Source organism: Nanorana parkeri, unplaced genomic scaffold (genome assembly GCF_000935625.1).
Source record: "Nanorana parkeri isolate BGI_ZX_2015 unplaced genomic scaffold, ASM93562v1 scaffold48, whole genome shotgun sequence".
Lineage (NCBI taxonomy): Eukaryota > Metazoa > Chordata > Amphibia > Anura > Dicroglossidae > Nanorana > Nanorana parkeri.
Genome location: NW_017306316.1, coordinates 2,480,221 through 2,494,235, shown reverse-complemented (window position 1 = coordinate 2,494,235; position 14,015 = coordinate 2,480,221). Strand labels below are relative to the sequence as shown.

The following is a 14,015-nucleotide window of genomic DNA, read 5'->3' as shown; positions in this document are numbered from 1 at the left end:
AGACGGACAGGTTGGGGTAAAGAGTTCCAGAGGATGGGGAGACTCTAGAGAAGTCCTGGAGGTGAGCATGGGAAGAGTTGACAAGGGAGCTGGAAAGCAGGAGGTCTTGGAATGAGCGGAGCCGACGGTTAGGGTGATACTTTGAGACCAGGTTTAAGATATAGCCGGGGGCGGAATTGTGGATGGCTTTGTAAGCGATTGTTAATATTTGGAATTTTATCCTTTGGGCGAGTGGAAGCCAGTGCAGGGATTGACAGAGTGGGGTTGCAGACACTGAGCGGTTGGTTTGGTGAATGAGTCTGGCAGCTGCATTCATGATAGACTGAAGGGGGGATATCCTGTGTAGTGGAAGGCCAATGAGGAGGGAGTTGCAATAGTCAAGACGAGAGATAACAAGGGAGCGGATGAGTAATTTTGCGGTTTCATTGGTGAGGAAGGGGCGTATTCTGGAGATGTTATGAAGGTGAAGGCGGCAGGATTTGGATAGTGATTGGATGTGGGGAAGAAAGGTGAGGTCCGAGTCAAGAATGACACCTAGGACCTTGGCATGGGAGGAAAAGTGGATAGTTGTGTTTATTATTATTGCATAGTATTTATATAGCGCCAACAGTTTGTGCAGCGCTTTACAATGTAAGGAAGACATAACAATTACAATACAATTCAAGACAAGATGGTAAGGAGGGCCTTGCCTTAATGTATTGTACAGTGCAATTTAACACCCCCCTCATTTTTAAAAAAAACATTTTTGACACCCCACATCAGTGCATTGGCAGTCAGTGGCAGTGAAATTAATTTATTTACCTGACCACACAATCCTGCACCACTTTTTCTCTGTTCACCCCAATGAGGCTGGGGCTTGTGTTGGTTGCTGAAACACCCAGCCCTCTGCTGCCGCTTTGCTCTCCTGGCTAAGCAGCTGTTATCTTGCAGGACCACAATGCAATTAGTTGCTCCTTTTCACTATCATCTTTACAAACATTAGCAACTGAGGATTTTCCTCCTTCAAAATCAGAACACTGAAGAGCCTGAGACTGTCCAGCTTTAAGCTGGGTATATACAGAATTTCTTTTGAAAAAATTAGAGCTGCACTGTAATACAAATTTCAAAACCGAAATAAAAAAAAATGTCATGCCGAAAACAAAAAATGTTTTTTTACTTTTTCAAATATTTTTTAATAAACGGTTTAAATTTCTTTATGTTTATTCATTTTTTTTTATTAAATATTTTTATTTTTTACTTTACTTTTAGGTGCTTTGGGAAAATATTAAGTGTCTAAACATACCCACGATATTTCCCTTTTAAAATAGAATAAGAGATTAAAGACACAGAGTCCTCAATCTCTTTTTCTGCATCCCCTGTTATAAATGAACAGGAATCATCTATACCGAGTGCTCCTGTTCATTCATAACATGAGAACATAGTATGGTTACTATAACCAAAAGTATGAATGAACAGGAGGTGATGTAGATAATTGAGGATATAGTTAACATACTATGTCCTCAATTATTTACACACTAAGCAATCAGTGTTTGTACCGCTCTCCATCCTGACAGCTGTCACAGGAGTCTGAGTAGCGGAGCTCAGCCTGCTGTGACAGCGCACGCTGTCTCCGCCCACGCTGCTCTCCCAATCTGTGACAGGAGGCTGAGCGGTGTGGAAGGAGATGCCGGGCGCTCACAGCGCTCTCCTCCAGCAGCGCTCATCAGCCTGTCACAGTTTTCTCTCCTCCCCGCTGGGACACAGAGCATCGTCCAGCGGGGAGGAGAGAAAGAATGGATGCACCGCTGTATCGGCCAGAAAAATGGCACTTTTTTTTAATGACTCACCATCTGGCTTCCTGATAAGCCGGGCCCACAGTACCTCGGGATGCCGGTATCAGTATTCGATATCGGCAAGTACTGGGGAAAAAAGATAAATATCGGTATTCGAAACCGAAAAAACGGTATAGGTGCATCCCTCAAACAAATATGTGCATAAGGCTACAGGGAGAAGAACCCCATGATTCAGATAAGCGTGTCTGGGGCGGGGAGGGGTTATGATCCGACCATGTTTCACCCTAAAAATTAGACTGTAAACTTAGCCTTTAAAAACATTTTAAACAAACCTCACTAGTAATTTCAGAGAGATTCTGTGAAAAAAGCTGGAAAGCCATGTACCCCAAGGACTAGTCCAGGAAACAGAAGGTTACTGTATAGATTACGAAGGACACGAATATTATGTAAACTTAATAATCATGTTGGGAAATCTCCAAACCCTTATCTATAAAGCACAAGATGTGTGTACGATGAGTCACAGCACACAGGAAAGAGTTAAAGTGATCAGTAGGCAAATATACCCGTCAGGCAAAGAAAAGGGTATAATTCAACCTTTATCAGTGGGGGTTTGTGCACCTGGTCCTCAGCTTGCCAAAGGATTGTTGTGAATGCTGCAGCTGAAAGTGTAATCGGAACAAAATCTCCCCAGAGAATGGTAATTGCTACAAAAACTGCTCAGTGCGACGTTGCTTAGGAAAAAAGGGCACCTGGGTATCATGTTCTTTTGAAGGACTTTAAAAGAAAATTAATAATGTTTTGTCAAGTACATTCACCTTATGCCTGCTTAGAACACATTTTTTGTCACTTCTTAGTTGCCGTCTCTCAAGGAGTAGAATTAGTCCATCAACTATGTGGGCCTGAAGCCAGGTCTATCAGTAGATTTGCTTTGATTCAGATGCCATTTTTTCTTTAGGCATGTCAGTCCAGATAACACAGATCAGCTGTGAAACTTCCAAGTTATTAAAATATTTTCATAACCCCACAAAGGAATGTTATCAATGGTATTAAGGAGAACAGGCCAGGCAACTCAGAAAATGTAAAGTAAACACTAATGTGCTTTTTGTTTCTGATGGCGGAATCAAAGCAAATGGCTCTGTAACAGGACATTAAGCATAGCTCCAATTACATCTTTGCCCAAGTGGTTTACAAATAGCACATCAGTTATTACTTTAGTATTAAAGTGTAGGTTACCCTAAAAATTATGATTCAATGTGTGTTGGGCTTTTCATGTATTTGTTAGTAAATGCAACTTATGTTTTAATTTCATATGTAGCTGCTAAATACTTGGTGACCCTGCCATGTATGTACCAAAATGCTTTCAGCTGTATATTTAACAGACCAAAAGAAACCAAATAAGAGAAGTTCATTTTCGAGTTTATACAGTTTAAAGGCTGCAACCAACTAATTGATCGATAATAATAGTTGTCAACTATTCTCATTATCGATTAGTTGGTTGCATCCCCCAACTCTCTCCTCCATGCTGGGAGGAGGGCACAGCAAGTAGTGGGTGGGTGCAACAGCTAGCCTGCAATTGCAGTTTGAAATGGCCAATAGCAGGCTGGCTATTGCACCAGACCACTACCTGCTGTATTTACATTCAGCTGTCTGTGTAAACTTGCCACTGGCAACTGTCATTTCCTGGCTGATGCCATTTTAACAATACAATTATTTCAAAAAAATTATAATAATAATAGATATTACAATAATAGGTGGGGGGGAAAAAAGTCATTTTCGGTTATGGCCTGACAAATTCTGCTGCGGGAGGTGCGTTGCAGTACCATTAATTTCAATGGCAACCCAAACGCGCCTCCCACCTACAGTGTGATCGCCAGCACTGGAATGCACGGTACCACAATGCCATACTTTCCAGTGCAGAGCAATTGCAAAAACTTGTGCATGCAGTTTTATTCTGAAGTAAACTATGTTTGTAACACTGCATTTGTGTATTTTATTTTAAAATTAAGGATGGCATTTAATTTTTTTTAGGGATGCACCAATACTGGTTTTTAGGTGTTCAGTACGAGTAGTGATATTTATCTTTGGGTATTTGCTGATAAAGAGTACAGATACCAGTACTTCCGCTAGCATGGAGCCAGCTTCCCGGGAAATCAAGAAGCCGTGCAGTGGGCACTACCCGAGTATCCGCCAAAATACTCGGTATCAGTATAGGTGCATTCCTAAAAAATAATCATTAGTTCCAGTCCTGTACAGTTAAATTTACAGAGGTGGGTGGGACTGGGGTTAAAAACAGTCCAGTGCCTAGGTGTGTGATAGGTATTTTGGGAGATTATTGTAATCAGACTGCAGGGAGAGAAAATTTCCCCCATTCCCACATCACACCCAAGGAATGTTGTAAATTTCTAACTGGAAGTTCCCGGTAAATTAGAGCTCATAGCTCCAGAGAAACAGAGATTGTAAGGGAATACCTCAATGTCTATAGCAGCTGTCAAATTTTAATGCAGCTTGGAGAAGCCTGCTATGATTTATAGAGTAAAACACAGACACCTTTTTTTATAAACTGTAATCTGAATATAGCTGTCTGCATGATGCCACCCCCAAATGATCAGTCATCCCTGTGGTTCGAGTACACATTGTTCCCAAGCTTTCTACCAGGGAATTAATTTGCTAATTCCTACATTTTTTCTGAACTGACTAAGATCAAAAGTACTCAAGAAATCGTACAAATGCCAGCTGAAATCTTTGATCTTGTTTCAAAGGTTCCTTTCCATGTATCCAAACAAATGCATAAGGAATCAGAGATAGAACAAATACTTCAAAACCTTGAGATATTAGGTGAAGGGAGATATGCAGATATGTAGCGTAGGCAAAGTAAATGAGCAACTTAAGCAAATCCAATTAATTTCTTATTTGCCAGTTTGTGACATCAAGCTTGTAAATTCCAACACTTCAGCACAGTTTATAAACCATGCCACATTACGGACATTTTATTGCTTGTCACATTCACTGTCTTGAGATATTCACAGATATTGGTTAATTGTCACAGAATGCCTTGGCACAATCCAGTTATGTCCAGGATGTCTATTCCTGGGATATTGGAGTACTGCTTGGTGCATCTCTCTACATAACATACATTAGGGATGCACCGATACCGGTTTTTCGATATTGAGTACTGATATTTTTTTTCTGTACTCACCGATACACAGTACCGATATCAGTGCCGCTTCCCCGATCATCAGGATGTCGGGCGGTGGATCATATCCCAATATCCTGATTGCCTGGGAAAACAGTGTTCTATCAAAAGAACACCGGCTACACCTGCCGAGGCTGCCTGACCAATCAGGAAGCCGGGCGGTGGGTCATGGGGTGCCATCGGGCTTCCTGATTGGTCAGGAAGCCAGGCTGCCTAGCAACAAGAGAAGCCAGCTTTCTTGCCAATACGGGAGGTGGGTCATGAAGTGCTGCCCAGCTTCCTGATTGGCTAGGAAGCTGGCTTCACTTGTTGCTAGGCAGCCTGGCTTTCTAACTAATCAGGAAGCGGGTCATAACCCACCGCCCAGCTTCCTGATTGAAAAGGAAGCCAGCTCCATTCTCCCTTTGGCACTGCCGGAAGTTCCGGAATCGGAAGTATAGGAGCATACTAGTGTCTGTATTGGTGCCGATAGAGTATTTGGGTGGGACTCACCCAAATACTCGGTATCGGCATTGATACTAGTATCGTTGCATCCCTAACATACATGCTTGTAAAACATGTATATTAACTATGAGCTAATCTATTACAATTGGAGTTTGACAACCAGACAACATGACAGCATCCAAAGTCTATAACCAGCAATTGATGTAAGCGTTGTTTTGCCTTTTATGCCAGAATAGCTCTACAAACTCTACTTTAAATAGTCAGGGTTACCAAATTAAAATTCAAGGATGTTCAGTGAGTAAAATTTTCGTTGAGCAAAGGTCCGAATCTTGGTCTGGGCAGAAGGGTCACTAAGTCTGTATCCACACTGCAGTCTGCCATTTAGGCTGCATTCACACCAGCAACTGCACTACAATGCAAAACTACTGCGCTGGAAGAAGCAACCAGAGCAGCCCTAACGCATCTGGTATGAAAGCAACAAATGTAAGGGAGAACTCCGATGGGGGCAATAATTTGCTTTCCCCATTACAGTGCCCCCTTACATTGGTTGTCACCTTTATATTGCCCCAGCATACCTACTTTAAAAGGAGAACTATGGGGTCAGTGTTTTTCACCATAGTTCTCCTTAGGGTAACGGGAGGACACAAACTAGCGTCCTCCCGTTACCCTAAGCTCAGTATACCGCGAGCTACAGCTCGCGGTATACTGAGACGCCGCACCTGGAGCGGATCCCGACTTAGATGACGGGATCCGCCCAGCTGCGTGAGTGACAGCTGGCTCTGCCTATCTAGAGGCAGAGCCAGCTGTACCCGCCCCCTCCCCCGTCCGTTCCGCCAGTCAGCGCTGGCAGATCGGAGCGGGGAGAGGGGAATCCAGCCCCTCCCCCTGTCACGGCAGAGAGCCGTGACAGGATCGAGAGGTGAGGGAACCCGGTATGTTTTCCCTCACCTCCCAATCTACTGAGCCGACCTGTGACAGTCTCATTGTCACAGGTCGGCTTAGAACTATGAGGTGAGTGGAAATCACTCATGTCATAGTTCTCCTTTAACTCGTAGGCCAGAGGGCGGGAGCTTGGAGACTGAGCAGGCTGCAGTAGAGGACGGAAAAACATGCTCTTCGCCCTCCTGTAATGCTGGGGCTGGGAATCGCATTAAAAGTCACTAGTTGCTAGGACTGCTGGCAGTCCGAGCAACCAATGATTGCAGAGGACATCAACACCTGACATCAAGGCTGCCAATACAAATCATGTGGCCCTGTACAGCCTACCTAAAGGTGGCCATACACCTTACAATTATGGTTCAATTTTCAATTGCCCTGTTATCGCACCCTTGTTCAATTTCTGCTCAAACAGCCCATCATGCACAATGTAGATTTCGATAAACGTTCATCAGCAATACTGACTGGCCGAATTTCGTGGATCGACAGAACAGATTTTCGTTTGTGCATGTGCAGTGTTCATGTTGCGATTTTTTTTCGGACGAAAAAAGTTTTCTAGTCTGCTCAATAGACTAAATTCGGCCAGTTGTACAGTAATTGTGATAGTTGACTTCCCATCACCTGGCCGATTATCGTACTAAAATCGATTTTGTTTGGAAATCAAACGGTAATTGCAAGGTGTACGAGCACCTTAACAGGCCCCTTCCCAACGCACATACACTTTCAAATCCTTCTATTTACCTCTCCCCACAGAGGTCCCCCCAGTGCCTGGGTGTATGCACCGTGAGTGGCGTCGGTCCACAGCGTTGTTAAACAGAATTTCACCTCTCTGGCCAGCTCTTTCCCTGCTTCCTCAACTTTAGCGGTGCTCTAGGACCTGGCTCCTCCCACACTGTCCTGGCTCCCTCACTGAGTTGCCTTAGAGCGGAGGGAGGATTTGCATATTAATGTGCCATGCCAGAATTTGCACATGAATTAACTACCGTGGCGGAGGCTGGAGTATGCATGGTCAGTCAGCCATAACGGAGCACAAGTCAGCAATCGCAGTCCGGACAGAACTGCTATTCAATCCTTGTCTGGATCACGGTCTGCCTTTTAGGGACGCCTGGTCTAAATAACCTTGCCTGAAATCAAGTCTTTATAGCTGTGAACCCAGCATGAATATCTCCCAGTCTGATTCTAAATGGATAATCTTGGCTTTTAAGCTGATCACTTGTGGGCGTGTGATAAAGCCATACTGTGTTGTATGCACGATAGTGGATTCTCTTTATTAACACAAGAACTTGCTTCAGACGTTTACACCAGAATCTCAGCTGAAAATCCTAGCCTATGACAGTTGCAGGGTGTGAGAAGGAAGATCTCCCTCCTCAGAGTCCTCTAAAGCTGACCATACATGAAAAAAAGATAGGTGCATCAATATGACGCATATATATGCAAGGATTTAGCAAATTAATAAAGTAATATGTGTACAATGAATAAGGTGTATCCTTTATGATCTTCAATGGTTTACAATCTACAAAATAACCTGTTTACCTGTTGTATTGGACTTTGTGCCTGAAATAATATTCTTCGTCCAAGCAGCTCTGCAAAGATGCATCCTACAGACCAGATGTCTATAGCATTAGTGTAATGACGGCTCCCCATTAGGATTTCAGGAGCCCGATAATACTGAGTGACAACTTCCTGAGTCATATGACGAGATTCGTCAAGTTCTTCCACCCTAGCCAATCCAAAGTCACAAATCTGAGAAAGCAAAACAAAAAAAGTTAGGATTGCACATACTTATGTTTCTCTAACCAAACATTTTTCTTTTTAAGTTATGGATATTGCTGGGAAAAGTAAGAACCCTAAATCAAGTTTTTACTGATGTCTTTGTTCCTACTGGGGTGATCCTCCCTCTTTATTGGTGCTGGTGACCATTGTTACTGCCATGAATACTGATAGGAAAGCTACAAGTTTGCGATTGGCAACACAATGGGGGGTAAAGGGGAAACTTTCCAACAAGAGCACATGGTCTGGTAATAACCTATCACAAGAGATTTCCCCTCACTTTACAGAGATTTCTTCTTTCTATTGTATGTCTTTAACAGGAAGTGAAAGGAAAGCTCCCTATTATGTAGGGCTGCAACAACTAATCGACATAATCGATTATTGAAAAAGTTGTCAACTTTTTCAATAATCGATTAATCGGCTTCCAATCAGTTGTCCCTGTTCAGAGCTCCACACGCTGTGCGTGGCAACCTCCTCCTCGCTCGCCACTGCCAGACCCGCTAGCATCCACGCTCCACACGCCGCACCTCCTCCCCGCCTCACATTTCCTGCCCATCCACATCCACGATCGGCACAGGGACGCGGGGAGATGTAGTAAGGAGGAGCAGGTGTGGGGGGATGACAATCGCCGATAGACAGGTCCGATCTCAGAAGCAAGTTGCTGGAAGACTGCACTTTCCCATACATGGTGCTCTATAATGTATTGCTGGGATTTGTATTTCTCTATAGCTGATGGTACATTGTGCTGTATATTCTACATGGGAATACAAATCCCAGCAATACATTATACAATGTATGTATAATGTATTGCTGGGATTTGTTGTACTCCTCTATAGCTGGTGATATTCTGCATTGCGCTGTATAGAGGACTACAAGTCCCAGCAATAATACATTATACAGTGCAATGCAGAATAACACCAGCTATAGAGGAGTACAACAAATCCCAGCAATAATACATTATAAAGTGGTACAATGCTAAATACCACTAGCTATAGAGGACTACAAAACCCAGCAATAGTACATTATACAGCGCAATGCAGAATGCCGCCAGCTATAATGTACTATTTTGTGGGATTTGTTGTATTCCTCTATAGCTGGTGGTATTCTGCATTGCGCTGTATAATGTACTATTGCTGGGTTTTGTAGTCCTCTATAGCCGGTGCTATTCTGCATTCATTGCTGTATAATTTTACACTTTCCATTTAACTATATTGCACACCACACTATCTTTTTTCTTTTTTACTTCCACCGCTCCAAGCTTGCTCCTGTGATGGACTACAATCTCAATACAAACTAGTAGTCCCATCACTGGAGCCATTTTTTAAACGTTATTTTATTGTTTATCCGATTAACCGATTTATCGAACTTAATAATCGGCTAACTAATCGATTTTGAAAATAATCGTTAGCTGCAGCTCTACTATTATGACAAATAAAAAAAAATGTGGTGTTAACAAGAAAAGTTTTGGCTAGAGATACACCTTTCAATACTGAGCTTTCCAAAACCAGAGATAATTTACTTAATCTTTATGCACAAAGTCCTAATTTTCTTACTTCAGACTGCCAAAATCTATAAAATAAGGGTGGAACACTCACCGTGCCTGAATCTTAAGGAAAAGCCAATTAAATTATGTAAAATTAGCTTTGTATCAACCAAAACACAAAGCAGTATCCACCTGTATAATCATAAAGTAGGAAAACTGTACCCCCAGTTCTTCTCTGCACAGTTCAGGCATAAAGATATAGTCTTATGCTTGGTGGGGGTGTTAGGGTGAGCTACAAGTGGCACTGCTATAATACAGACACTTCAAAGTGTGATGGTAGCGTTCCTTGTCCACCATAGTGTAGTAACTAGTTTATAACGTGTAGAAACTTGGATTCTACACTGTTACATTTATAAAAATGTCCTTAGTCAGCAGTTTCTCAAATATGTTGTGGCAGTGGCATATGATTTGAGTGAGCTATTACGGCTGACCACACATGGGGGAATATAAATACAATATAAAATGAATTATTCCAACATAAATACCAACTATTGTGCGCAGGGGGTAAAGGAACGCTTAAATGCATAGATACATCACAAAAATAAACAATTTGTCCATACAGCATACAATACTACAGGCTTGACAAATTTGCTTGGAATCCAGGAGCCAAAAGAGCTAAAAATAAGTTAGGAGCCAGGTTTAACAAAGCTTTTTTTTCAACAATAGTTGTAATTTTCAATTACAGTTTTAAATGTATTAAGGTCTTAAGGACCCTAAGAAGGGTTATAGACAAAAGCTGAGAGGCATAACCGTGAGTAAACCTATGTCATGCATCTGTAAAGATGCACATCAGGACATGAGGAGTGCTGTGCTTTTAAATAAAAAAAAAAAAACTATGGATCAGCCTGCATGTGCCACAGGGAAGCATGTAGGTTTCTGTTCAGAGTAGAAAATGGCAGAATAAAAAAAAAGCCATAAATTACTTATACCTGCCCTGCTGATCCAATGAGGCAGGCAAGAATAAGTAATTTATAGCTAATTTATAGCGAATATATATATCTAACTAATCGATTTTGAAAATAATCGTTAGCTGCAGCTCTAATCTCGATATATATATATATATATCTATATATAGCTATATATGCCCATCCACAAGCCCACTATCTGATAGCACATTGGAGATGACAGGTTCTCTATAAGGTGACATTCCACTTCAATAGCTTTAGCTGAGGCAGATGAATGTATATACAACAGGCAGTGACTGGGAGCAATAGCCAGCCTGCTATTGGCTATTTTAAACTGCAATAGCCAATAGCAGGCTGGTTATTGCACCCGGCCACCCCAATATCCATTTACATCTGGTTGCCCATAGAGCTACATTAGGTTTCCAATCAGACCTGCCTGAAAAACTGACAGGCGGACCTGATCAAACTGCCCATGTGAAAGGGGCCAGACACAATCAGGGAGGACTGTGCACTACAAAAGGCACTTGGAAGAAAAACTAGAGCCCTGAGCAGATAAGTTGTGTTCCCTGTATATACTTTTCACTGTTCACTAGCTTGTATTCGGAGGGGGAAAAAAAACCCCAATGATATGAATGAGTAGCCGCCTTCTTCCATTTAGATCTATGAAATTAACCACTAGAAATGTCAGCTACAACATACTGCATTATGCGTCTGCAAGATCACATGCAAAATTAAGGGGCTAAAATGATTTCCCGTCATGTGTCTGCTCATTTTTATGTGCAAGCAAACAAAGCCGAAACAGAATTTTCTTAACCACACTTCATAACCAAAAAAAAAAAAAGTCTAGCTACCCCTGCTATTAATAAACAAACGTTCCTCCTATGGTGACAGCAGCTTCCTGAGGTCTTCTGATTTTATCATTCAAGTCTCATACATAGTGAACTTAGTGAACTCATGCATTTCTGGTTTAACTCTCCAGGTTGTAGAACAGTTTCTTCTCACGCACAGCTTGCCTGTATTTTTTTGTTTTTGTTTTACAGAGCTTTTCTTGCGTCCCAGATTTTGTTAATATCCCCACTCCTGTTCCAAAGTGGTAATGAGCGATTCCAAAATGGCTGATTAATTGATCTTGTTACACTGCCATATTTTGCTAGCTATCTATTCACCATTTTCACTTATGCATCATTGCCACATTTACCTGAAAGCTTTTTACAGAAATGCGTTACAGGAAAGGTAACAAAAATGCACAAGGCAATAAAATCAGTGGCATGTTTTTTGGCAGCCAGTGTGTGCTTTACCTTAAAGCTGCCGGTTTCTGTATTGCTATTAAAAGAAGCAGTGGTAGGTGCACAAGCCTCCAAATCGCTTTTAACAAAAGGATGCCAGTGGGGGGGGGGAGAACTATGAGGTGAGTGCTTTTCACTCACCTCATAGTTCTAGCCGACCTGTGACAATGAGACTGTCACAGGTCGGCTCAGTAGATCGGGAGGTGAGCGAACATATACCGGCGTTCGCGCACGTCTCGTGACAGGGGAGGGGCTGGATTCACCCCTCTGATCCACCAGCGCTGACTGGCGGATCGGACGGGGGGGGGGGCGGGTACAGATGGCTCTGCCTCTAGATAGGCAGAGCCAGCTGTCACTCACGCAGCTGGGCGGATCTCGACATCGATGCCGGGATCCGCTCCGGCTGCGGCGTCTCAGTATACCGCGAGCTGTAGCTCGTGGTATACTGAGCTTAGGGTAACGGGAGGACGCTAGTTTGTGTCCTCCCGTTACCCTGAGAACTATGGGGAAAAGCCCTGACCCCGTAGTTCTCCTTCAAAGACCTGAAATCTACTAATCACATTGCAGGCAGTATGGAAACTTTTGTAGCACACTCTGCCATTTATAATGAAATTAGAATGTTGTGTGTTCCTGAGTGCTGAACAACAGCAACTTAGGCTGGCCTTACATGCTTTAAATTTCTCTTTCAACCTTGCGGGCTGAGAAAAGTTCATCGATTCCCCCATCCATGCTAAACAGCATGGATAGAGGAATCCCTGCTACTGCTTTTTGTAGTCAGCAGCTGCTGAATGCCTGAACAGATGTTTTCGGACCAGCTCCTTCAACAAAAGCCCACTGAAAAACGGGAGGACTTAAATTTGTCTGATTCAGGAACCGGTCAAAAATAAAACAGTGTATGGCCAGCTTTAGTCTTCTTCAGATGGGCTATATAGGATCCACTCGACGGACAATCTTATCCATTTTGGGTAGATTGAATAACTATACTTGATTATGCCCCAGTGGGCAGACCCTCAACCCCCCACCCCACCATTCCTTCGCTTAACAACATGGTTAATGGAAGCTCCGGAGTGAGATCTCAGCTGCTTGACTTCGGCTTCAACTTTCTTTATATTGTCAAACAGAGCATAAATCAGAGCACTGTTTGCCAATGCGGTCCTGAAGTTCCCCTTACAGCACATATTTGTAGATATGTGTAGCATATAGATTCTCAGCAATATGGAAAATAAAATGGAAAACTAGAAATTACATTACCATTTAAACCATATAAGAAATCTCAATGATTGGGTTTAAATATACGTGAAACCTATCGCTACCCCTAAAACTAAACCCTAACTAAGCCCTAATCTATAGGTAACTAACTACAAATACTAAACTATCACCAACAGTTTTGAGTTGTACATACCCTCCGAGACCAGACCTCCTGCAGCAATTTATACCAGCCACACATCACTGTGTCAATGGATAAAAGACTCTTATGCCGTCAGCTACCTACAGCTGCTTTTGCTTTGTTGTTTGATTTAACCACAAGAGTCATTAGCACATATTCAGCCATTGTATATATGATAACGTAAGTAATGGACAAACTGGGGTGAAGCACAGACCCCTCATAAGACTTGCGCAGAGTATGGCTAAACAGAGGATTACAACACAGACATTGTGGGGGGAAAAAAAAAAATCTACTCCACAGGGCTGCCGATACTGGGCCTCATGCCTAGATTTGTTACCCTGCAAATCATTGTCATGTTTCTAAATGACAATCTGCTACAAAGTTGAAAAAAGAAAAAGAAAAGTATTGTGGCTTGCTAGAGAATTTCACAGCTTACATTGTGTATGTAAATAGCATTCAGCAGAGCCAGTGAAACTTTTCACTGCGCAGGTGTTTACAGAGAAAATGTAGACAATCAGTATAGCAAACTACACAATGAAACATGTATGTGTTAACAGAAACGGACCAGGGAGGGAGGCCATTTATGATAGCTAGAGGAAACGAAAAGCAGGTGTTGCCCATAGCAAGCAATGACATTCCAAACATACTGCAGCAGGTTAGAAAGCAATACTAAATGGATGGCAGCAGACCATCTTTGTCAACAAGCCCAAACCTTTATAAATCAGCCCCTACATCTATACAGTTGGGGGGGGGGGGGGGGGTTTTGCGGTTTTGTGAGT

The 14,015-nt window shown here is 42.5% G+C and overlaps 1 protein-coding gene across 1 annotated transcript in view; it reads right to left on the bottom strand.

Annotated features, from left to right (window-relative positions):
- Positions 1 to 14,015, bottom strand: part of NLK (nemo like kinase) — a 159,367-nt gene that overhangs the window by 18,050 nt on the left and 127,302 nt on the right. The window contains 1 exon segment of the mRNA XM_018573597.1: positions 7,879 to 8,088. Within this exon segment, the coding sequence (XP_018429099.1) occupies positions 7,879 to 8,088 (210 nt within the window).